Source organism: Microcaecilia unicolor, chromosome 11, assembly GCF_901765095.1.
Source record: "Microcaecilia unicolor chromosome 11, aMicUni1.1, whole genome shotgun sequence".
Taxonomy (NCBI): domain Eukaryota; kingdom Metazoa; phylum Chordata; class Amphibia; order Gymnophiona; family Siphonopidae; genus Microcaecilia; species Microcaecilia unicolor.
In genome coordinates this window covers 78,533,616-78,560,657 of record NC_044041.1, presented here as the reverse complement: position 1 = coordinate 78,560,657, position 27,042 = coordinate 78,533,616, and the positions used below count along the sequence as shown (strand labels likewise).

The window sequence follows — 27,042 nt, the reverse complement described above, 5'->3', positions numbered from 1 at the left end:
GTTCCAGGCTTCAGGCCCATGATAGACTAGTGTTGAATGCCTTCCTCCTTCATTGGGGGACAGGTTTTGCTATGCATATCCTCCCATACCTCTTGTGGGGAAGACTTTGTTAAAACTCAAGCAAGACCGCAGGACCATGATTCTAATCGCTCCTTACTGTCCTCGACAGATCTGGTTCCCTCTTCTTCTGGAGTTATCCTCCGAAGAACCATGGAGATTGGAGTGTTTTCTAACTCCATTACGCAAAACGAGGGGTCTCTTCTTCATTCCAACCTCCAATCTCTGGCCCTCATGGCCTGGATGTTGAGAACCTAGAATTTGTTTCCTTGGCTCTGCCAGAGGGTGTCTCCTGGGTCTTGCTGGCTTCCAGGAAAGATTCCACTAAGAGGTGTTACTCTTTTAAATGGAGGAGGCTTGCCATCTGGTTTGGGATCTGGCAAAGCCTTAGATCCCATTTCATGTTCTACACTCACCTTGCTTGAACACCTTCTACACCTTTCCGAGTCTGGTCATAAGACCAACTCCATAAGGGTTCACCTCAGTATGATTAGTGCTTATGATCAACGTGTAGAGGGTAAGCTCATCTCTGGACAGCCTCTAGTTCACTTCATGAGAGGTTTGCTTTTGTCAAACCTCCACCTGTGTCATGGGTCCTCAACTTCATTCTCATCCATCTGATGAATGTTCCTTTTGAGCCACTGGATTCCTGCCATCTGAAGTACTTGACATGGAAGGTCATTTTCTTGGTGGCTGTTACATCAGCTTGTAGAATCAGTAAGCTTCAGACCTGAGTAGTGGATGCGTCTTACACAAAATTTAATCGTAACAGAGTAGTCCTCCACACGCACCCTAAGTTCCTGCCTAAGGTGGTGTCAGAGTACCATCTGAACCAGTCGATTGTCTTGCCAATATTATTTCCTCAATCTCATGCCCATCCTGGTGAGAGCGCCTTGCACACCTTGGACTGCAAGCGAGCATTGGACTATTACATGGAGCGAACTAAGCCCCACAGATAGTCCGCACAACTTTTTGTTTCTTTTAATCCCAACAGGATGGGGACCACCATCAGGAAACGCACAATCTATAATTGGCTGGCAGACTGCAATTCTTTCACTTCTTCCAGGCTGGGCTGACCCTGGAGGGTCATGTCAAAGCTCACAATGTTAGAGCCATGGCTGCGTCAGTAGCCCACTTGTAGTCAGCCTCCTTTGAAGAAATTTGCAAGGCTGCAATATGGTCTTCGGTCCACACATTCACATCAACTACTGCCTTGAGCAGGATACCCAATGCGACAGTCGGTTTGAATCTGGGGTCAAGAATCCAACTCCACCCACCCACCCCGGCCCATTTTCTTCTGTTCTAGGCTGCACTGTCACATAGTTTCAGGTTAATCTATGTTATGTCCTCGCCGTTGTGAGGCCCAATTTACCAGTGGTTGTTTTCGATGAGCCCGATAGCTAGGGATTCCCCATGTCTGCTTGTCCTTGGAGAAAGTGAAGATACTTACTTGTAGCAGGTATTCTCTGAGGACAGCAGGCCTTATATCCTCACAACCCTCCTGCCTCCCCTTGGAGTTGTCTCCTTTTTTAGTGTTTTTATTATCTATGCTGTAGTATTGTACTGCGGTAACCGCGCTCTCACGGCAAGTGGGAAGGCACTCACGCAAGCGTAGTGGAGCATGTCTCACACTCCACAAAGCTCTTAATAGCTTTGTCATAAGCTCTACACCAGGCTACGCGGGATCATGTTACCCATACGTGAGAATATAAGGCCTGCTGTCCTCGGAGAATACCTGCTACAGGTAAGTATCTTTGCTTTACTGGAAAATCTCAGCCTGCACCCTTTCTTTGGGTCCCCCTTGGTAATGAGATTTTACTGAATGGGAAATGTTATTCTACAAGAAAGGGTCTTTTCTCAAGCACAGCTTTTTTTCTGGGAACTTGTAAGACTCAAGTTTTTAAATGATGAAATAGTAAGTAGTTCCTTAAGATGCTCCATGTCTATGAAAAAACCTGAGACCATGAGGAAAAGCTCACATACAGATTCACCAGATGTTTGACTTTTCCCCTCCCCCCCCCCCCCCCCCCCCCCACACACACGCATGTTCTTCCCCTTCCCCAAATGCATGGAATGACTTCCCAGGCAGCTGATGCCCCCTTGGCTTTGCCCAGCATCCAGAAGGAACATATCTTTAAGACTAAAACGCTGGAAATAGCTAAATTATCTGTATAATGGCAGCCTTCCTGTCCTTCCCTAGACAGGGATGACAGTCCTGTAGTCTCCTCAGGATCCCAGTACAGAACCTCCAATATTTATTTTATTCCTTCCTCCTCTCAGCCAATTACCCAAGCTGGCTTATATTGTGCTAGTATATTTTCACTACAGGAGACCTGAGTCAAGCCAAGATGTCCACAAAAGCAGGTAGAGGCAGTTATGAAAAGGGATTTACGTAGCTAACTAGTAACATAGTAAAGCCAAAGACCTGGGTATATCCCTTCAGCAAGGCAGCTAAATTAGGAATGGGGCAGAGGGAACACTAGCAGGTACAAGGGGCTGGTAAAGGAGACCAAGTACACGGTTAAAGCAAGTGCAAGTACCACTGACCTAGTCTTGCCAACCTTTCACCCGTCTGATGTTTTGAAAATTCTCAAATGCTTATAGTATGCTGAAAAAATACTGGTATTTAACATGATAAAACCAACTGAACACTGGAAAACTAGATTTAAAAAATTGACCTGGTCTAACCTTTACATTAATGAATCGTACTGGAAGCATGCAGTACAAGTAAACTGAGATTTTAATGAGTTTCATCTGTAGAGAAGGCTGCATACATATCACACTGGCTATCCAACAAAAGAACCCTGAAGATTTGCATTGCTGCTGCCACCTGCATTATATCAGGTATGAACATTTAGGCCCGTGAGTGCCGTTTACTGATCCTGCCAAAGTGAGGCAACTCCCTACCTGGAATTTAAACCTGACTCTGCGATGGAGAGGATTACAGGGTGTGTCTGAGGCAGAGGGAAAGATTACAGGGAGAAGCAACTGCCAATTTCATATAGAGAGAAAGAAAAGTGAGGCAGGCAGCCTGGTTATACAATGTCTGCTTGCCTTGTGGAGGGATTTACCAGCTTCCCTCGGGCATGACCACTAATTTTGCTGCAGGTCATTCATACAAGGGATCATCTTAGCAAGACTTAGATCAGTGCCTCCCAATCTTTTGGTAGCTGTGACCCCCTGTGATCATGGCCAAATAAAATTGTGAGACCCCGTGGAGGTCCAGAATAGTTATGACCCCATTTGGAGTCCCAACCCACAGTTTGGGAAGCTCTGCCTTAGATTTTTAATTGTAAATTTAATACAGCATTTATATTATGCGTCAACCACAAACCTCAAAGCAGATCACAAATATCAATAAAATATAATATGCCCCAAAAAATTAAAATAATCCAGAAAATACATTAATGAAATCAAGATACCCTCTCAAACCCCAACACTCAATCATATCACAATCTAAAATTCCTATTACTCTTCAAAAAATGGGTGAGCAGCCAGGTTTTTAGCCTTTGACAATAATTTGTAAAGGCAAACTGTTCCAATAGCTCTGTTACAGCCTGTGGAAGCCCTGGGTCTCTACTCATTTCAAATCTTCAGGATGAATATATTTTTAGACTCAGTCTTGTATCAGTAGTAATCAGTTTGGAGTTTCTACAGAACGCATATTGTCAACCTAAAACCTAGATGAGTTTGTACTATTTAAACCCAGTGTAACTGCATTGTGTCTTCATTGACCTGATGAGAGAGGATAACTCTCCAAAGCTTGCCAAAATGCACTAAGTTACTCCTGTAAAAAGGCATCACCTATAACTTGGTTGCTGACCCTTATTTTCACATATCCAAGTGGATTAACACAGCAATCACAATTCTCTCTTCAAGCTATGAGTCTATGCATGTATACCATAGAGGGGAGGATGGAGGGTGCATACGTGAGGTGTGTTGGAAAGTCAATACGTTCTATTTCCTCGATGATGGCTGCCATTCCAGTTTTTTGTTCGTTTCCTAAAACATACAAGCAACTTGCTGACGAATTGGTATCCTAGCATATTGCAGGACATGAAGCAGTTCCTTTCTGAAAAGCAGCTTATAAAATTTACTACTAGTAACTTCAGGGCATGTCCCGTAGTCATTGTGTAATTTTTGCAAAAGTAAAAAGTCAACTGGCGTTTACTCGTTCCACTCACTCAAAATTTTATAGACTTCTATCATGTGGCACGTGATGCAAGGTTCCATACTAGGAGTCAGCTCCCAGGAAAAGGATCTAGGTGTCATCACTGAAGACACTGAAGACCCCTACGAGAAAAGCTACACTGGCTACCACTTAAAGAACGCATCACGTTCAAAATATGTACCCTAGTTCACAAAATCATTCACGGAGATGCCCCAGCCTACATGTCAGACCTGATAGACCTACCACCCAAGAACGCTAAAAAATCATTCCTTAATCTTCACTTCCCCAACTGCAAAAGTCTAAAATACAAACTAACGCATGCGTCAACCTTCTCCTACTTGAGCACACAATTCTGGAACGCGCTGCCGCGCAACTTAAAAACGATCTACGAACTAACTAACTTCCGCAAACTACTGAAGACCCATCTCTTTAACAAGGTATACCACAAAGATCAACAAATGTGAACTCCTACACATATATCCAGAATTGCCTTACGATATTGCCTTACTACTATCATGCTTTATCATTATCATGTTACCCAAGATTCTTATGCAATACTAAATATATATTTTCTAATGTATTTCCACTATTCATGATGTAATGTAAGCCACATTGAGCCTGAAAAGAGGTGGGAAAATGTGGGATACAAATGCAATAAATAAATAAATAAATGGGAACCCTCTGCTCAATGTGTAGTGGCATTAAAAAAGCAAATAGAATGTTAGGAATTATTAGGAAAGGAATGGCAAACAAAAATGAGAATGTCTTTGTATTGCTCCATGGTGGAACCACACCTCAAATACAGTGTGCAATTCTGGTCACCGTACCTCAAAAAAGATATAGCAGTACTAGAAAAGGTACAGAGAAGGGTGATGAAAATGAAAAAGGGGATGGGATGACTTCCCTATGAGGAAAGGCTAAAAAGGCTAGGGTTCTTCAGCTTGAATAAGAGACAGCTAAGGGAAGAAATGATAGGAATGCCTATAAAATATTGAGTAGAGTGGAACGAGTAGACATAAATCACTTGTTTACTCTTTCTGAAAACACTAGGACTAGGAGGCATGAATGAAGCTACTAAGTTGTAAATTTAAAACAAACCAGAGAAAATATTTCTTCACTCAACGTGTTAATTAAACTCTGGAATTCATTGCCAGAGAATGTGGTAAAAGCAGTTAGCTTAGCAGAGTTTAAAAAAAAGTTTGGATCATTTCCTAAAAGAAAAGTCCATAAGTCATTACTAAGATGCTTATTTCTAGGATAAGCAGCAAAAAATCTGTTTTACTTTTTTGGGTTCTTACCAGGTACACTGTTGGAAACAGGATACTGGGCTTGATGGACCTTCGGTCTGTCCCAGTATGGCAACAGTTATGTTCTTATATTCTCCCTTAGCTATCTCCTCTCCAAACTGAAGAGTCAAATTGAAGAGCTCCAACTTTCCTAGCCTTTTTTCTTATGAGTCATTCCATCCCTTTAATCATTGTGGTTTCTATACCTTTTCTAATTCCACTTGTCTTTTGCGATAAGGCAACCAGAATTGCACACAGTATACTCATGGTACAGTTGCACTATGGAATGATAAAGGCATCATATTTTTTGTTGTATTCTCTATTCCTTTTCTACTAATTCCTAACATTCTGCCTGCTTTCTTGGCTGCCACTGCAAAATGAGCAAAAGATTTGAATATTTTGCCTATGATGACGCCTAGATCCTTTTAAGTATCAGTCCCAATATAGATCCCTGTGGTTGTCCACTATTCACCTTCCTCCACTGAAAGAATTGGACATTTAACCCTACTCTCTATTTTCTATCTTTTAACCTGTCCCTAATCCACAACAGGACATTGTCTCCTATCCCATGGCTTTTTAATTTCCTCAAGAGCCTCCCGTGAGGAACTTTCTGAATATCTGCATAAACTACATCAACTTGCTGCCCTTTATCCCATAGGTGCCGACTCCGTGGGTGCTATGCACCCCCAATATTTTCACCCGCCGGAAGTTGCCAGCCCGACCTGTCTGGTGCCCGCCCTCTTCTCCCTCAGCAGTCCTCTGCTGGTCCGCCCTCGCCTTCCTGTGTGCCACCCAGATATTTTAAAATCATCGTAACTCGGGATCCCGGCGGCAGCAGTGAAAGGCGAGCAGGCTCTGCACTTCAGCCTTCCCTTCTCTCTCAGCTCTGGTCCACCCTTAAACATTGCATCCAACTAACTGAACAAATTAGTTTCTTGTCCCAACCATTCCATCACATCAACATAGATTGAAAAAATCTGTGATGTAGGCTAGACCTATACTCTTAGGTGAGCAATTTAAAAAGAAATCTAAAAATTCCTTTGATGAGCCCTATACTCATCTACCCCAGGCAGGTATCCATGTGCCTCAAGCCTGCTATTATAACTATTAAAAAATAAATTCAAGCAGCTGTTCCACTGTGCTTAGAATTAATTCCAGCTATACAGTTCTATTAGTTGTAGCACTACACATTTTAATATTGCTATTAAAGACAGATCCCTGAAGAGAAAGAACATGCTATATGCCCCTACTGGTAGGGGATTACACTAATGGCAATCATCAACCCAGCTGATAGTTTCATGATATGTCCTGAATTAACAAAGATGTTTAAAATATTCTGACTGATTGTTTCATTTTTAGTTGATCGGACCACACCCTGAGGCAGCAATTTGTGAAACATGCCGCATGTAGGTGGAGGCGTCCGTGCACTGCACCTTTATGGAAACATTGTATGGAAGAAAGGAAATGGATTTTAAGAAGCTTTGAAGCGTTTTAAGATATGCTAATAAATGATACGAATTTGTACAAATAAGGAGTATGAACATGGAGATGAACCGTTTCTTAGAATAAAGCATTAAGTCGGTTAGAATACAAAAGAAGTTGGAGTCAAGTGATGTTATAAATTAATGAAGCGACTAACAGCTGGATTGATGATTGCTTATATACAGAGATACCTTTGCTGATTTTTCAGACCAATTAAGGAGATTCCAACACTAATGGCAACATTTACACATTGCCATACTTATAACAAATGGAAAATCAGGCATTTTACAGCTGTGTTAAAACTGACCTTAGCGTACAAGAAAAACCTGTGCAAGGGCGCACTAAGGCCACTGTTTGCCGCACCTTAGTAAAAGAGGCCATACGAGACCAGAGGTTCAAATGGTAGAAGAGTTTGGAAAGAAAGGTGGCCAATGGAAAAGGAAGGGTAGACAGGTGGACATCACAAACAGCCACTGATACATTAAGCTGGATTCATTCTGTAGCCAGGCAAGGTCCAGAGTATATGGACTGTGCTGGTCATGGTGCTCCCCCCTCCCCCAATGAATGCGTTTTGGCCTTTTTATTGAATCTTTTCAGGAAGCAGTTGCTTATCTTCAATGGCAATCTCTCTCTTTCTGCCTCTGACTTACACACACCCCACTAAGGCAGGAAGAGAGTTTTATACATTTTACTCTTATTATGTCTCAGAAGCCAAATAGAAAAGAAAACATTAAAGACTAGATTCACTAATGTGAATGCAGTAGTACACACTGTTTAATAATAACATATGTTAACTATTAGTGTGTGCTGACACAACAGTGTGCAGTAGTACACATTAACAGCATTAATGTGCACTGATACACTCGTGTGCAGTAGTACACATTGTTTACTAGTAACATGTTAACAGCACTGTGCACTGACAATCGTGTGCAGTATAGTACATACTGTTTACTAATAACACAAGTTAACAGCATTAGTGTGCGCTGACACACTTGTGTGCAGTACACACCGTTTACTACTAACACAGGTTAACAGCATTGCTTTGTGCTGACACAATAGTGTGCAGTAGTTCCCACTGTTTACCAACAACATGTCTTAACAGCATTAGTGTGCACTGACACAACAGTGTGCAGTAATTGTTTACCAACACTTGTTAACAGCATTAGTGTGCGCTGACACAATAGTGTGCAGTAGTTATGGATTACCAACAAAATGCCTTAACAGCATTAGTGTGCACTGACATAATAATGTACAGTAGTACCCACTGTTTACCAATAACGCATGTTAACAGCATTAATGTGCGCCGACACAATAATGTGCAGTAGTACCCATTGTTTACCAACGCCTTAACAGCATTAAGTGTGTGCTGACACAACAGTGTGCAGTACTACCCATTGTTTACTGACAACAACCCTTAACAGCATTAGTGTGCACTGATAAAATAGTGTGTAGTAGTACCTACTGTTCACCAATAACAGGCCTTAACAGCATTAGTCTGCACTGACCCAATAATGTGCAGTAGTACATACTGTTTACTAATACACACGTTAACAGCATTAGTTTTCACTAATACTATAGTGTGCAGTAGTATGCACTGTTTACCGACAACATGCTTTAACAGCATTAGCGTACGCTGACATAATAGTGTGCAGTAGTACACACTGGTTAACAACAACAGGCGTTAGCATTAGTGTGCGCTGACTCAATAGTGTGCAGTAGTATGCACTGTTTACCAACACACTAACAGCATTAGTGTGCACTCTCACAATGGTAGTATGCACTGTTTATGAACAACCCACTTTTAACAGCATTAGTGTGTGCTGACACAACAATGTGCAGTAGTACCCACTGTTTACCAATAACACACGTTGACAGCATTAGTGTGCGCTGACACAATAGTGTGCAGTAGTACACACTGGTTAACAACAACAGGCGTTAACAGCATTAGTGTGTGCTGACTCAATAGTGTGCAGTAGTATGCACTGTTTACCAACACACATTAACAGCATTAGTGTGCACTCTCACAATGGTAGTATGCACTGTTTAAGAACAACCCACTTTTAACAGCATTAGTGTGTGCTGACACAATGATGTGCAGTAAAATGCACTGTTTACCGACAACATGTTTTAACAGCATTAGTGTGCACCGACACAATAATGTGCAGTAGTACCCACTGTTTACCAATAACACACGTTGACAGCATTAGTGTGCGCTCGCTGACACAATAGTGTGCAGTAGTATGTACTGTTTACCAACAACAAGCTTTAACTGCATTAGTGTACACTGACAATTAGTATGAAGTTCAAGCATGATCTAACAGAAATCACAAATGAAATCAAATACAGCCTCCATATCATGAATTCCTGGGCGGATGCATTTCAATTAAAACTTAACGCAGAAAAAACACAATGTCTCATCCTTTCATCACAATATAACACAAACAAACCCACCACTATAAACACTCCAGACTACACCCTCCCTGTTTCAGATAGCTTGAAAATTCTCGGAGTTACAATTGACCGAAATCTTACATTAGAAAACCATGTGAAAAACACAACGAAGAAAATGTTCCACTCAATGTGGAAACTCAAAAGATTAAAACCTTTCTTCCCAAGAGAAGCAGCCAGACTCATATTTGGAAAAATGAAATACGAAAGCGCCAAACTCCTAAGAGAAAAACTACATTGGCTCCCACTTAAAGAACGCATTGCGTTCAAAATTTGCACCCTGGTTCATAAAATCATTCACGGCGAGGCCCCGGTCTACATGTCAGACCTCATAGACCTACCAACCAGAAATACAAAAAGATCAGCACGCACATTCCTGAATCTCCACTACCCCAGCTGCAAAGGACTAAAATATAAATCAACATATGCATCCAGCTTCTCCTACATAAGCACGCAACTATGGAATGCACTGCCAAACGTCGTAAAAACAATGCACGACCTAACAAGCTTCCAAAAATCACTAAAAACTAACCTGTTCAAAAAGGCATATCACAATGACTCATCCTAAATACCAAAAATCTAAACCTATAGCAGAATTGGACAAAGCCGAATTCTCTACACCTGACTAATTTACCTCTTATTTTGGAAATGAACTCTCTATACTGACTGCTTAACTTACTTTGTCACCCAAGAACTGTAACGCAGTACCTTTTTGTATTTTCAGTCCGGAAATGGCGATTGCCACTACGACATAATGTAAGCCACATCGAGCCTGCAAATAGGTGGGAAAATGCGGGATACAAATGCAACAAATAAATAAGTAGTACACAAAGTTTACCAACACGTGTTAACAGCATTAGTGTGCGCTGACACAATAGTGTACAGTAGTGCACACTGTTTACCAACAACACACGTTAACAGCATTAGTGTGCACTGACAATTAGTGTGCAGTAGTACACACTGTTTACCAGCAACATGTGTTAACAGCATTAGTGTGCACAGACACAATAGTGTGCAATAGTACACACTTTTTACCAACACGCGTTAACTGCATTGATGTGTGCTGACACAATAGTGTGCAGTAGTATACCCTGTTTACCAGCAACGTGCTTTAACAGCATTAGTGTGCACAGACACAATAGTGTGCAATAGTGCACACTGTTTACCAATAACACGTTAACAGCATTAGTGTGCGCTGACACAGTGTACTTCAGTAGGTCTAACCCAAGTGCACTGAAGTTGCATAGGCAGCAGGTGGGATTATTAAAGTGGACTAATAATGGAAACCAATAAAGGAGCTCACACAGAAACTTACAAATGGATAATGTACAGCCTGAACCACTGCAACAACAGCACCCTGGGCTTTTGAACAACCTCATGTCAATGCCCTCCAGGTACTGATGTCATTGTTTACAGCAGTGTTGTCAAACATGGGTGGGTTTCTAGCCCAGTTAGCTGTCATGCGGCACATGCTTTGCTCCCTGCTCTTGTCAGACAGCAAACATGTTGCCACAGCAATGTCAGCAAACCCATGCACTCTTAAGGTGTCATAATCCCATATTTCCAGGGTTACAGCTCAACCTTCATAGTAATGTAAAGAGCTAGCCAAAACGCTCCCTACCACATCTTGCAACCTAAGATGTCTGATCACAGTGGCACCTGCTAGCTGGGACTATCTTGTTCTGTGCCTGCTAAGGGGCCAATGCAGAAAGCAACCTCGGGCCTAACCACACAGTTTCCACAGGTTGAATGCGGGTTGTGTGCGCCAAGCAATGCACAGAGGGATTGAACATGGGTGCTAACTCATATGGCTGCACATTACATTGAAATGAATGCTAACGAGGCCATTGAGTATTCCGTGGAAATGCAGGAGGTAAACAGGGGCTATTGACGCGGTTACTGCAAGAATCTTTTTGCCAGATCAGGGTAGAGTACAAGAGTTCATGAAGAGGATTTCATGCCAGTTTGAGATTTAACTGCCAATTTTGACTCCTTTTGCAACCAGAAGGAAGCCACAGCAAAGTTCAAAGGCAGACAGGAAGTAACAGATACATGTGTGTGCCTGAACAAATCCAAAAGTGAAAGCACGCATCGGTACCTGTTCTTCTGCGCCTAAATATGAGCCTCGGAAAAAATTTATATGTGAGCCATTTTTGCAAGGCTCATATTTAGGTGCAGAAGAACAGGCGCAGATGTGTGCTGACACTTTTGGGTTTTGTTTGGACACGTACACAAGAAGCTGTGCTTATTATGAAACATTTGTGTACGTGTGTCCGGCACTTCCCCCTACCTCATTAGCCAGTCATAAAATCTGCCTGCCATCAGCATTTTGCATGGCGCACTATTACAATCTGGTAGAAGCCATAACACGCAGACAGCCACAGCAGGATCACCATCGCCCTGACTGATAACCAGAAGCATCCAAGCAACAAGAGGTTAAGAATAAGATTTCATTTTCCTGTCAATTTTCCTCCCCATAGCTCTCTCTCTCTCTCTCTTTTTTTTTCTTTCATATTCTCCTCCCCAGCAAATTAACTGTACACAAAAAAGAGTCAGAAAAGGCCAAAATTAACATAATATGCAAATTTATGCAACTATTACCCCGCCCAAATTGGGTCACAACATCTGAAGGACATCCATCTACCCATCCCTGCAATTAATCCACTTACAGTACATTTTTCCCAATGAGTTTGATTTTCTTGTCTAAATAGGGTATCAGTGGGGCTCAATTCTTTAAGAATCGCATATGAAGGGCTTGTCCTAAGTACAAGCCTATTAACTGGAGAGTGAACCCCTTGCCAGACAGAGATGCTGAGCACAGCGAGCTCAGTAGTACCCAGGCAGCTTAGCTCTACAGCAAGGTGTTAGGAGAACAGGAAGGAAATGGGATTTAGCATCCAACCATCCTGCTTGCTTATGGGTCCCAAGGGTTCAGGCGGGGTGACAGCCTGCAGTTGGCAGGTTATTATTTAAACTTATTCTGGTGCAAACAAGCCAAAATGGGAATGGATCAACCCAAGCTTGAGGGCGGGGTTGATCTCATTATTAATTTATGTGCCTCTAAGGATCAGGGGACTCGTGGTAGGCAGCTTTCTCACCCACCATGCCCATTCTGTTATTGTTACAATTTTGACTTGTTCTTTCAATTAAGAATTGTTGTACTTGTCACAGCGAGGCTAGGAGGCTGTTTTATTTCTTAGGGCTTTAATTTTCACCAGGTGGTGATCATTAAGCCCCACTGCTGTGGGTCATAACCGGGACCTCAGCATCCCAGCCCTGTGGGTTATCCAGCTTTATATGACTGGTGGATAATTTACATGGGTTGGAATGTATTATTGTTTACAGTGTTAACAGCTCGGGTATTGTTATGCTTTTATATTTTTCATAATAATCAAAGTTGCGACCTGTTTAATACCACAAACTGTCTGGTGTTTCCATATTAAATAATTCAAATTGGTCTGATCATAAAGTTTATACGTTTTTTTAGTATTAATTTAATTGTGTACGTGTATTTATCGATGAGTATGTAGTGTCAAGTAGGTAGGGTATGGTTTCACTTTATCTAATAATAAAGCATCTTGGTGGCAAGGGTGGTCTCCCGTCCCCTGTTAGTTCCGATCAGAACTGTAAGAATTCAACTCTGCAAATATTTTAACATAGCCGAAAGACGCCTGTGCCTGTGACACTACTGTGTTGCAACTGTACAATATAGGGATCCATTCTATTTTTATCTGTCAGGTAAAATGTTACACTACCAACTGCAAAAATCCAAGCGTATGTTGTTACATTATATGTTTTTGACTGCCTGGAGGCCAATTTTGAGGCAGTGTTTGAGTGACACAATGGCTGAATTTACTATATGACTATGGAGCAATAAAGCAGGATGGACTCATCCTAATCACCGGAGAAAGTTTCAACAAATCTGGGAACCATTATGGATTGTTAGGCCCCATCGAGCACGCAGCTGGATTCTAAATTATTGAATTTTTTTCCTAGTTATTTGCAAAGCTTTTATACTCTTATCTTCTCTCAGACTTGGACAAGAGCACACCAGTGGGCCAATGCTCAAAACGTAACGCCAGCAGCACTAGAGGGTAATTAGTGCCAGACTAGCGCCGGTGTTAGTGAGTGCAGAATGCTCAGAGGGCTCAAGCACAGGAGACAATGTGTACCCCAAAGATCAATGCAAATGTAATCAAATGGATGTTAATGAGATAATTTCCTATTTCCTCCCAATGCTCAGAAAACAGTGCACAAAACAAAGCTGGTTTTACCACTGAAAACCTAACACCAGCATGGAGCAGGTGTTAGGGTGTTTGAAGAGAAGATTTTCTTTAAAATCTGTCAGTTTTTACGTAATTTGGAAGCAGAAGGAAGCCCTTGCTAGCCTCTAAGCACTAGTAGTGAAAGATGAATGTGTGTGAGTCAGAGCAAACCCGAAAGTGAAAGCACATATTGACGCCTGTTTCCTGCGCTTAAATACAAGCCTTCCAAGTAAACACATTTTTTTGAAAAGCTTATTTTAAAGGCACAGAAAACAGGCAGTAATGTGTGCTTCACTTTTGGGTTTGCCTGGTGCGTGAGCATAAGAGTTGAGCTTACCGTGAAACTTTTCTACCCCCCCCCCCCCTTTGCAGCACGTATATAATTTGAATACCATTTATCAATAGCACTGGTGAAATAGTTTTCTGCGCTGTTCCAGAGGAATGGGTTCTGCACTGTTGGCTTTACTGTGGGAGTTCGTGAGGGGTGGGTGGAGTTGAAGGGGTTCTCTTGTTTGTCAAAAATGTGTTATTGTGCATTATATTTTGTTATTTCTACGCTTGGTTTAATTACAAATATTTTATTTAAAAAAAAGTGTTACACTTCTAGAACGATTCTCTCAGATTCCACCAAGAAAAAGATGATAAGCAGCCCAGAGCACATGTGTACAAACACATATTATTATCCTGGATTTTTGTATCTTCACTTTTACTTTAAATTATTATTTACGTGATTATTCTGCTACTGCAGTTTCAAACCACGTCTTTAAATCAACTTTGGTGAATGCCACTTCAGGTGGTACTGAAAAGAGCTATAGCCAAAAGGTTGTCTAAGTCCTTGCAATATAACTCTCTCCATTAAAAAAAAAAAAAAAGATAAATGTCTATTGATTTAAAATCCCTTCTGCAACTTTGTAGGATTTTATGGTGCGATGGAGAGACCAAAAACTAAAGCCCACTGCAAAGTCTGCTGGGAGCTGCAGTCCTTTATGCACCTGAAACAGAAGTCAGATACTACTTTTCAGTCCATGGTTGAATTTACAGTTAACATGTTAGAACAGGCTCCTTTCATAAGACCCTGATGCCTCCATTACAGAGCAAACACAGTTCGGTCTTTCTTTCACAGCTGCTCATACTCAGACGATAACCTACTGCATAAAACACTTAAGAGAAACAAAATCTGATTTGGCAGTTATAAAGCAGAATGTGCTGAAAAGCTATTGAAGGTGGTAAAGCTGGCAGACAACTTCTTTTCCAAGGGATCAGTTAAACAAGAATCCAAATCTTGGCCAAAAGGAACTGAACAGAGTGCAATCCTTCTATTTCCTGCAGTTATATCTGAGCACTCGCTTTAACCCAGAGCTGTGTCATCAGGTTTTCTTTTCAAAAATATCATGCCTGAGATGAAGTCCAATACAGCTGACATGGGTATGTGAAGATTTCTTATGCATATTCATTGTGGCTATTCTGAAAACCTCACTAGCTGTGGCACCACAGATCAGGTTTGGGGAAACCCTATGTTAATCTGTGTCTGTGATACTGGGCCAGGCCACATAAGCAGCTAGGGGCAGTGTTTGTTAAATCTCTAGGCCGAGGGCACGTTGACACATTCAAAACTGTTGTTCAGCACAGCAGCACTCACAGAGTAGGCAGTGTGGGCACAAGAAAAGACTCAAATTACAACTGGAAAAGCTGGAGAAGAACTATACGCCCCACCACTGGAGAGACTCAAAAGGAGAAGGGGGAAGAGGAGGACATGTGATGTGCAGTGTCAATGTTGCACAAAACAGGGCCCAGCTATCTGCGCTCTACATGCCACCTGTGAATTCTCCACTCAGGGGCCAGTGCACAAAGCCATGCAGTAGAGCCTGCTGCCCAATGGCTGAGCGTGCAGCTTCTACCAAAGGATTACCATAAAAATATACCGTGGTGATGCAGTAATCAATGAGCATGCAAATTACTGTCACATTAAAACACTGCAGTATTCCACAGCTCACTTTGAAAATGTACCCCTTCCTGTCAGTTCATGAGTGATGACTGGCTCATGCGCAAACTAGAAGGGGGACTTTAAAGAAAAAAAAACTGGGTCTGCATCCATCCCAACATCAAAAAGCCCTGGTAATCTAGCAGTCTCCCCCACCCCCACCCCGGACCTGATCTCACTGCCTCTGGCATTAACCAAAAATCCCTGGTAGTCTGGTGTACTCCCTCTGAACCCCCAGACCCTCCCCAGCCACTTAGCTCCTGCCTCTGATGTCACCATCATTCAAAATGGTAGCACCTGACTTATAGCAGTGCATTACAATGCACCACTAGGGGTCAGCCTATCAAATAAGGCAATAAGCATTGCCTTATTTGATAGGCTGCTACAGGCAATGCATTGAAATGCCCCATTAAGGGGTCAGTGTACCAAATAAGGCAATATTTGATACACTGACCCCCCCCCCCAGGTCAGGCACCGCCATTTTGAATGACAGTGGCACCAGAGGCAGGAGCAAGTGGGCATAGCTCCTGCCTTTCAATTTTTTGATGGGTGAGAAGAGTTGGGAGTGGGGGTTTGAGGAGGGGACAAGTATACACTAGATAGCCGGGGATTTTTTTTTTTTACATATGGATAGGGGGCACTGCTAGACTACCAGGGTTTTGCTTTGTTTTTTAAAGTCTGAAGAAGGAGTGTTATGTCAGGGGGCTTCTAGACTATTGGCTTTTTATGTGGGATCCACTAGACTACCAGGGATTTTGGTTTGGGGCAAGAGGAAGTAAGATTTGGTCAGGTCAGAAGGCTGCTAGACCAGTGGTTCCCAAACCTGGTCCTGAAGGCACCCTAGCCAGTCAGGTTTTCAGTATATCCACAATGAATATTCATAAGATAGATTTGCATGCAGTGGATGGAGGCAGTGCATGCAAATCTGTCTCATGAATATTCATTGTGGGTATCCTGAAAACCTGACTGGCTGGGGTGCCTTCAGGACCAGGTTTGGTAACCACTGTGCTAGACTACTGGGGCAAGTAACCCTTCCAGTAGATTCCGCCTGAGGTGGAGAACTCAAAACGCCCCATGGAAAAATACAAAAGTGTGAAGAGAAAGAGGGGAAGGTTTGGCCACGGATACCAAAGACTGGAGAGGTGAACACTTTTAATCAAACGTTTATTGATAAAAAAGACTCAATAAATGTTTATTGATAAAAAAGACTCAATAAACGTTTGATTAAAAGTGTTCATCTCTTCAGTCTTTGGTATCCGTGGTCAAACCTCCCACTCTTTCTCTTCGCAACTAACCCTTCTACACCACCTCATATCTGGAGATAATTTCTTGCATTATGCTCTTGTTAAAACGTCCAGTGGACTTCTCTGCAATAGCTAATAGGCTTCTATCCAAATATTGTAATATGCTGTGTGCTGATGGCTACCACATGCGTTAATTCAGGCACTGAACTCCTTCCTGCATTGTTTGCCCTCTAACATGCTGTCATTCATAGGCATCGACTCTGTGGGCGCTCGAGCACCCCCAATATTTCACCCACCGGAAGTTCGTTCCCTCCCTCCCTCCGAGTTCCAGGGTCGTCCCCCCCCCTCCGAGTTCCAGGGTCGTCATCCCTCCCTTCCAGTTCCAGGCCACCTCCGTCCGAATTTTGTCATCTTGACTTATCTCGTCGGGGTTACGGCGGCCAGCAGCAGTGGTAAAAAGTGTGCAGGCTCGGCCCTTAGTTCAGTTTTCCCTTCTCTCTCAGCTCTGGTCCCGCCCTCATTTCCTGTTTCCGCAAGGGTGGGACCAGAGCTGAGAGAGAGAGAGAAGGGAAAACTGAAGTAACTGCCGACCCTGCATGCTTTTTACCGCCGCTGCTGCCAGCCGCTGTAACCCCGACGAGGTAAGTCAAGATGACTTTTAAAATTCGGACGGAGGGGGCCTGGAACTGGAAGGGAGGGAGAGAGGGACAACGACCCTGGAACTGGGAGGGAGGGAGGACCCTGTGGAACTGTGAGGGGGGGACCCTGTGGAACTGGGAGGAAGGGAGGGGAGGGGCCCTGTGGAACTGGGAGGGAGGGACCCTGTGGAACCCTGAGGGAGGGAGGGGGGAACCCTGTGGAACTCGGAGGGAGGAGGGGGAAGGGGAATGCACCACCTGTAAAAAAAAAAAAAAAAAAAAAACCTTTCAGCACCCCCCCCCCCCAATCATTTTGAAAATTTGGTTCCTATTCTGTCATTAAGCCCATGCTTCTGCTGGCGGTAGCTTTCTGCATTGGCCCTTCTCTGGGGCTCATGGTATATCTAGGAATGAGAAAGCCAGGTCTGACTACACTTGTACCTGGAAAAGAGCCACAGCTGGAATTTTAGCCCATGAGCAATGAGAGCAACAGGCAATGGCAGCTCTTTTCACTGGCACACCTGATCAGGTCTGCTTTGGGAAACACTGTATTAGGGAGCTAAAGCTGTAACCTAAGGTCCCACCAACTTTACATACTTCTGTACTGACCTTGTCACAAAAGATACTATTTACTTTATTGGTGACAACTTCATTTCTTGAGAGACACAATTTGTCTTCAATTTAGTGCATCATTGCATATTGGGTGAATATTTATCATGCATATATGTATCTCTTAATCATTGTCTATGACAAATTTTAGGGTAAAGACTGTTAATAAAGGAGCTAGACCATTGAGTTTTGGGATGATTTAAATAATGTGTGACAAGCATGCTAAGATATTGCAATTATGAACCCTCTGAGGGATAGCTTATATGATTTAAAACAGGAGGGGAGTACCAAACTGCACTGGTTGCAAAGAGGACTGGTTTTCAGTAAACCATGCAAATTAACCACAAACGATTCCCCATGCAAATAAATCTCAGAATTATGTGTTGTAGAGATCCTGAAACCAGACCTGTTTGCACCTGTAACAACCAAAGTTTGACAAGCCCATATTTAAAGTAGTTTTTGTGCCAAAGAATTCCTCAGGAAAAAAAAAAGGGCTGCCTTGTACTTTGTGTGAATAATGTGGCCTTTCATCCAAACAGGAACCTACAGGGTTTTACAGTGAAACATTTCAGAAATGTACCCCATCTTTAGTGTGAGATGGGGTGGTATCACCCCAGTGATCGGATTTCACCAATTTGATTAAATTAGGATAAGAATAATTAAATTCTTTACCCCAACTTTTTCAGGTCACTGAAATTCAATCCTAAATCACCAGTGCATTGGCCTCTCTCTCCCTGTCATCCAACCATGAGCAATCCCTTAGGGCCTATAAACAAATCAGATTGACTTAAAGTTTCACAAGCAGTTTACATCAGTGAATGAGAACCAGCATTGTAAACCATTTTTCCATGTGCAATACAATTATTGTATGAAGAAAAAGTACATTCTCCTTGCCCAATATTATTAAAATGTGTTAAATTACACTTGCAGAAAAGTGCAATCTTTTTGTGTTAGAGACTTGAGTTAGTTTTTTTTACTAACAGAGGTAACATTTTGCTCATGTGAGTTCAGCTGTTATTAAAGGTAAGTGCAGTTTAACTATACAAACATTTTGTATTTTGAAACAAAACAAGCTTAAATGTTTTGGCCACATAGAGGTCTCTTTTCAAAACATCTTTCACATTTACAAGTAAACGCATCAGTAGAAAGAGAAGCAGGTGATTCCCTTGAAATTGACTGGTGAGACCTGATTCACTTGAGGCTTTTCTGTTTTGTACTGAGGCTGTTTAAGCTGAATTGGGCCCATAATATAAGATACTAGGACCAACCTTCAAACCAATGACCTTTACAAGCCTATTGTAAAATGCAGCACAGTTTCCCCTGCCCACACACAAAAGAGCTTCCTACATTACTAAAACTTAATTCAAGAGGGAGAAAGCATGTATACAGAAACCAGTCTACATAGAACTAACAGAGTATTTTCCAGGATGCACACACATGTCCCATGGATATGTGTGGATCAGAAAACAAAACACATACACACTCACAACAAAAACGGCCTTTAATATGCTATTGTTAGAGGGTCAAGGATTCAACTTTTTGACTTAAATGTGTTTCTCAATCCAGTCCCATCAGATTTTCAGGATATCCACAATGAATATGAACGAGATAGTTACATACTAGAGAATGACACGGGGACGGGGATCCGCGCGGATGGGGACAGGTCTTCCAGGGACGCGCCGGGAATAGGGGCAGAGCCCGTGAGCAAGGGGACAAACTTTGTCCCCATGTCAGTTTCTACTTTGAAGCCTGTTGATGAACTGGACTATTATTTATGTTTGTTTGATGCAGACAACAATATTTTTATTTTTTGGAAAAACAAGCTAACATGCTGGCCACAGGTAGCAAAATCTGCATGGGGGATCCTGTACATCCTGCTACCAGCACATCTTGTAAGAAGACATCTTCTATTGCAGGAGGGACTGTGGAAGACAGGAGAACTAGACTGAATCCTGAGACTGTTGATGACTTCTTATTCATCCACAGATTAAAAAATCATAACAGTGCTTCACAAGGCATATTTCTCCCCTCTAGACACACAGAACGGGTTGTATTTTGTACCCCTGGACATTTTAACAGGGTGGATTAGGATTCCTTGGGGTAGTAGAAGTCATCTGTTGTTGGGGTTGGAAGGGTAGAGGGTGGTGTTGGTGGGTTTATTATAGTTGCTCATTGTTATTATTGTTTTCTATTTGTAATTTATATACAACAGTTGCACAGCATATTGTTCCTTTTTATATTTTAATAAAAAGATTTAAGTATAAAATCATACGTGTTTGAGGCATCTGCAGATGAGAACAGAGCCCACGGGGATGGGAACAGATTTTATCCCCATGTCATTCTCTATTGCACACCATGGAGGCAGTGCTTGCCGATCTATCTTATTCACAGTGGATATCCTGAAAACCTGAAGGAACTAGGTATGCCTTAAGGACTGGTTTGAGAAGCACTGTGCTAAACTTTGATCTATACCAGGGGTTCTCAACCCAGTCCTCTGGGCACACCATGCACCACCTCCATTCTATGGAAATCTCACTCGTGTATTTTCATTGAGGATATCCTGAAAACCCTGAGGTGTGCCCAGAGGACTAGGTTGAGAACCCATGATCTATACAGATGTAACTAATATATATCTATCTATATACACATATCTAACTGACAACAAATTGGTATATCATATTTCTTTTTCAAATTCCATTTATGCTCAGGAGAAAAATATATTGGGTCGATTGACTCAGATTTTAAAAATATAGAAGTAAAATATTTCTGGCCACTTATGGGTAATGTTACTGTTTTGTTTATTCCATTAAAAAAAAAAAAAACCCACTGTGTTTCTTCTGCTGTGTGCACTGTGAACATAGGGCCTCTTTTATAAGTGCGTGATACAAAATTAGCGTGCGCTAAATGCTAAAGACACCCATTATATTGCTATGAGCATCTTAGCATTTAGCGCACGCTAAAAACACTAGTGCGCCCTTGTAAAAGACCCCCATAAGGACTTATCTGCCATTCTGGGACAGGCCAAAGGTCTATTGAGCTCAGCATCCTGTCCTCCGCAGTCTCTGATCCAGGTCACAAGTACGTGACGGTATTCCAATGATTAGAGCCATTCCTTATAAGCTTTCCAAGCTTACATGGCTGGTAATGGTTATAAACGCTTCTTAAAAATCCTGCATCTCTAACTGCCTTGACTGTATCTTCCACAGTGTGTGTAGATTAAAGTTAAAATAAAAATACAAAAAACTTCAATTTGTTTTAAATGTACTACCTATTAGTTCATGGAGTGTCCCCTCATTTTTAGCACTGTTTGAAAAGGCAAACGGTTGTTCCCTTACCAGTTCTACCCCACTGGTACTTCATAGACCTCCATTTTTATCTCTCCTCATTGCTTCTTCTCCAAGCTGAAAAGTTCCTTCCCATCCCCTTCATCATTCTGGTGGCTCTTCTAGACGCCGCTTCTATTTCCACTGTCTCTTGAGATGGGATGACCAGAACCATACGCAGTACTCAAGGTGTAGTCACATCATAAGAGGCATTAATAATAATCTTATTTTTTTTATTTCCCTCCCTTTCCAGATAATTCCTTTTATTCTATGTATACATTGAGCTAAGAATTGTTTGTTTGCAATGGCTTCATAGCTATGTGATAATAAAGTTGTTTTGAATACGGATAAAACTGAAGCCTGCTGGGTGACATGCCTTACCATGATCCCCAATTTTTTTGGTTTCTTCTTTGTGTTACTTGAGGATTATTTTTTATACATCTCTCTCTTTTCAACATCAAGTGTCCATGGTGCTACAGGCTTCTTTGCCCTTCATCGCTTACGACCGTTGTGAGGTTTTGTTTTAATAGTTATTCAGTGCACACACTGGTTCATGATTTTATGATTTCTCAACTAAACTATTCCAAGGTCATGTATGCTGAACCAACTTCAAAGATTAAAAATGCTGCAAAATACAGAAGCCAGATTTTGATTGTGTTACCAAATACAGTACTGTGTAAAGCAGGGGCGTAGCCAGACTTCAGCGGCAGGGGAGTCCAGAGCCGAGGTGAGGGGGCACATTTTAGCCCCCCCCTGCTGCCGCCACCACCGCTGACCCCCCCCCCCCCCCCGCCATTGCCGACACCAACAACTTTGACCCCCCCCCCCCCCCCCCGCTGATGACCCTCTCGACCCGCTCGCCGTCACCTACCTTTGCTGGTGGGGGACCCCAACCTCCGCCAGCCGAAGTCTTCTTCCTTCATTTGGTTTCTCAGTATGACGTCCTGCATGTTCAACGTGCAGAACGTCAGACTCACAGAAACAGAATGAAGTCCTACAAGGCTTCGTTCTGCTTCTGTGAGTCTGATGTCCTGCACATTGTACGTGCAGGACGTCAGACTGAGAAACCAAACGAAGGAAGAAGACTTCGGCTGGCAGGGGTTGGGGTTGGGGTCCCCCGCCAGCAAAGGTAGCAGGCGGCGGGTTGGCGGCGGGAGGGGGGGGGTTGAGAGGTTTGCCAGCAGGGGGGGTCCAGGGCCAAATCTACGGGGGCCCAGGCCCCCGTGGCCCATAGCAGCTACGCCCCTGGTGTAAAGTTTAAAGTTTTGTCCTTGGCCCGTACCCATAAAGATATTTATACAAGAGTACCGTACTTTCTTTCTATATTCTAACCATGCGCACTTAGATTAGGTAATGCAGACCATCTAGTGGTCCCCTCTCCAGCATAGGAGTCTCGTTGAGTTTGTTCAGTGCTCCACCTTTTTCCTTTTAGCCCCTTTGGAACACTTTACCTCGTAAGTACATAAGTATTGCCATACTGGGAAAGACCAAAGGTCCATCAAGCCCAGGATCCTGTTTCCAACAGTGGCCAATCCAGCTCACAAATACCTGGCAAGATCCCAAAAAAGTACAAAACATTCTATACTGCTTATCCCAGAAATAGTGGATTTTCCTCAAGTCCATTTAATAATGGTCTATGGACTTTTTCTTTAGGAAGCCGTCCAAACCTTTTTTAAACTCCGCTAAGCTAACCGCCATTACCACATTCTCTGGCAACGAATCCCAATATCTGTACTATTTTTAATTGCCATATGGGCCTATATGGTTTCAATTTTATTTTTGTCTTGTTTTGAAATTATCTAAATTTTATTAATGCACTTTAATGTATTTAATATTACTTTTGTTTAATTCTGTTTTCTTGCGGGTTTCTTTGTGTTCCTTTAGTAGTAGGTTAGTAATGTGTGCTTTTCTATTTTGGTTTGGTAAACGTTTTTATATTTAAACCACCTTAACTGTTTTGTATAATAAAGGCAGTGTAGCAAATCTTAACAAACATAAACATAATTTCAGTATCATCCGGGTCAAGATTTTTTACTGGGTGGTGACTCCTAATATTAAACTCAGCAAACCTACTAGTTAAGATTTGTTTTCCCTACATGCATTACTTTGGCTCACACTGTCATATAAATAAATCACAAGAAAAAAAAGACCGAATTAATTAACCGAAGAGCTGAAACTTTTAGATAATCATGTGGGCTTAAAATACCTCTCTTCAACAGCCTAACATTAACCAAATTCTTTAAACTATTAAAATAAAACATTATATGCCTTTTTTTTTAAAGACAAACAAAATGGCTCACAATTACGTTCTCTAGTGACCCAGAGGTGTACCAAGGCCAGTGAAATGGATGAGGGTCTCCAAACCTTGCGGCTCCAGGGAGCTGCCGGAATTGCTTTCAAACCTCATCCTACATCTTGTGTTTGCTGGCCCCTGTGGGAGGAGAACTACAAAATCCCCAGATGGTGCTTAGTTTAAAAAAAAAAAAAAGGTTCCTCATGACACAGAGCGTTGTGGTCACCCATCAAGGCTGGAAGAAGGGGGAGGGGTAGCAGAGGTAGAGTGGGTGTGTGGGAACAGAGTCGCACAAGCGAGCACATAGCTAAGCCTGGGTCCATATGTAGTGCTGAGAAAATATATGTGGGGGTCAATTATGCTAACAAACACTCATGGCCCTGGCAGGATCTGCCTCTTTTTAACAAGTGTGGTTGTCTTATTTGGTGAGGGCATAGGAATGCTCTGGTTGCAGGGTCGTGAGAAAATGGCTGATCTCTCCATTCTCATCTTTAAAACTTGTAAATAAAAAGTAAATTAATTTCTTTTAATCAGTGCTCCCCACCTCCCCCTTTCTGACTATATAGATCTATCTACATGCTATTTTAAACACTATAATGCACATATACACACCCCTCCCCCACGCCCATTCACTAGTTTCTTGGAAAGAACTCCCGGGAAATGTGTCCACACACATCCTCCTCCTCCCCCTCCCAGCAAGGAGGAGGCCAGCTCTGTCCCCTTCTCCCTACCAGATCATAATAGGAAAGAAGCGTTCAGACACTGGCCCTTTCTCCAAGACTCTCTGACCCAAGCTGGGACGTGACCTCACCTCCCCAAACACATACACACACGTTTTTTTTCTCTTCCTTTGTAACACTTCGGCCCCTCCCCCTCCTACAGCAGCAAGTCATTTCTGTTTTCCAGGAAAAAAGAAACCCCGTTGGACTTCATAGAATTCATCTCCCTATATCACGTCTGATCCTTGCCTCTCAGCAACACTTTCAACCACCCCCACTCCACCCCACCCCCTTCTTCAAATGAAAAAGCTTGGGGTTTTTTTTCTTTGTACGTTTAGTGTAAGAAACATGCGAGCAACCGAGCATAAATGCAACTTGCTTCTATTGTATTTTTTTTTTCTTTCAGTCCAAACGCTTACGACCAGCACGTTTTTTTTTTTCAAACGAAGGTCTCGGTTTCATAACGTGCCACGAGTTCTCTTCTCCTGCCACACACTATTGCCACGCCTACCCCCTTCGTGGCGCTGCCAGTGCCACCCCCCCCCCACCTTATCCCCCAGACCGCTGCCAACAAGGAGGACCTGCCCTAGTGCCCTTCTGTGTATTAGCCCCCTGACCAAGATCAGATGCCACTATTCTTAACGTAGCAGGGCAATCGAACCAAATGAAGTGCTGGCGAAAAAAAGCCAGGTATTTTCCTTGGAATTCCTGCATTTTATTAATATCAAATGCAACATTATCCCCTCTAATGTACCACAACCAGCGTCACTCGTGTTTTTGGAATTTGGAGACGAAAGAACTCAACATCCACCCACCCACCCGTTTTATATAAAGCAATCACAATTAAAATCTGCCATCTAATAATTAGATTAGCAACATTTTCATTTTTCTTCTGGTTATCTGTAGGCAAAATATTTAGTAGGCTACTTATCCCAAACGCCATAAGGTGGGGCGGGAGCAAAGGTGGTTTATATACAAAAGGTCAAAAAAGAAATCAGGAAAAGAGGAGGGGAGGCAGGGCAGGGCATACATAATAACGTGGGCTGAAGCGAGGAGGGAAAGGGAGAGAGAAGGTACTGATCAGAGAGAGTCTGGCATGGTTTGAGTATAGCCTGAGTAGAAAAAAAAGGGAAAAAAATAAACTGAATCACGTAATAGAGAGGATTGCAGCAGGGTTAGAACTGGGAGGGAGAAGCTGAAGTGGGCAGGGTTAAACTGGAGAGTAACTGACTCACTAAAGCATGGAGGGAAAGGAAAGCAGTGCCAGCCAGGGGGATGCCCTGTGCGAGTTTCCAAAAAAGAAGAGTGGTGGTGGGTGGGAGAGAACGAGCGATCATGGAAGTAAAAGAAAACCCTGAAATGAGGGAAGGGGGGTGGATGAAAGTGCACTGGAGATCGCCAGAAAGGGCTGGGTGGAAAGTGATCCCACGCCAGGACTGGCTGCATGCGGCTGAATTCCCAATAAATGGAGACTTTGAAGAATCGTGGGAAGGAAGGAAGGATGGGGAGGAGAGCTGAGGAGGCTGTTAGCTGGGCATGGGGTGTGGGATAGAGAGGATGAGAGAAAGAGGCCAGTGAGTGCAGGGGGTAAAGAGGGCGCAGAGAGAGCGAACAGAGCTAAGGACAGAGGAAACAAGACTAGTCGTCTAGGGGGAGAAAGTGGGCAGGGCGGTGGATGCAGGCAGAGGGGAGGGCGAAAGAGATGGAGGGAAGAGAGGGAAGTGGGCAGGGTGCACCGCTAGGCTAAGCTAGAGCCATACCTGTGTGGGTCCGCATGTGCGCTTTCAGATGGGACGACTTGCCGTAGACTTTGTCGCAGCCCTGGAAGTGGCACTGGTGGCGTTTGCCCGGCGGGGACGGCTGCGGGCGGAGCAGTGCGGCGTGGCCGGGCGTGGGGGTGGTGGCCGGGGTCTGGCCCGGGGTGCTGGCCGTGCCATCGGACAACGTGGTGTAGCCGCTCTCCAGGTCCCCGGCCGACGACGAGTTGCTGCTTTCCGAGTGGGCGGACATGGGGCGGAACTTGCCCAGGTCGGTTAGGATGTTGGCCACGGCTAGCAGGTTGGTGCCCCCCGTCAGCGTGTCCCGCACCTCGCGATCCTCGCTGCCCTCGGGCTCCGGGACCGGAGGAGGCTGCGGGGGCCGGCTGCGGGAGGGGCCATGTACCACGGCGCCGCTGGAGATGGACACCAGGCACTCGGCGGCGAAGTAATCCAGGCAGGCGAAGGCGGACATGCTGCTGCTGCTCTTGCGTCCCCCCGAACAGCGATCGCGGGCTGAGCCGGACCAGATCTAGTCTTGCCTTCTTCGCCCGGGACTCACTGCAGCCTCTTTGTGTCTAAAAAAGCCGGTTCATGCGCACCGCCTCCGCCCCCACTTCCCACTCCCACCGCCTCCCGAGCGCAATGACGCACCGGCCCTGGCACCCGGGGAGAGCCCTGCCCTGCTGGGAGATGCCCAACCTGCGGGGGGGAGGGGAGCTTAGGAGTGGGGGGGGGTGGAAGAGATCCAGAGAGAAAGCTGAACCCT

The 27,042-nt window shown here is 43.5% G+C and overlaps 1 protein-coding gene across 1 annotated transcript in view; it reads right to left on the bottom strand.

Moving 5' to 3' along the window:
- The window catches only part of KLF16 (Kruppel like factor 16), a 33,528-nt gene extending 6,699 nt beyond the window's left edge, over positions 1-26,829 (bottom strand). The window contains exon 1 of the mRNA XM_030220166.1: positions 26,277-26,829. Coding sequence (XP_030076026.1) covers positions 26,277-26,748 — 472 coding nt within the window. The 5' untranslated portion in view covers positions 26,749-26,829. The remainder of the gene's footprint in view (positions 1-26,276) is intronic.
- Between the last annotated feature and the right edge of the window lie 213 nt (positions 26,830-27,042).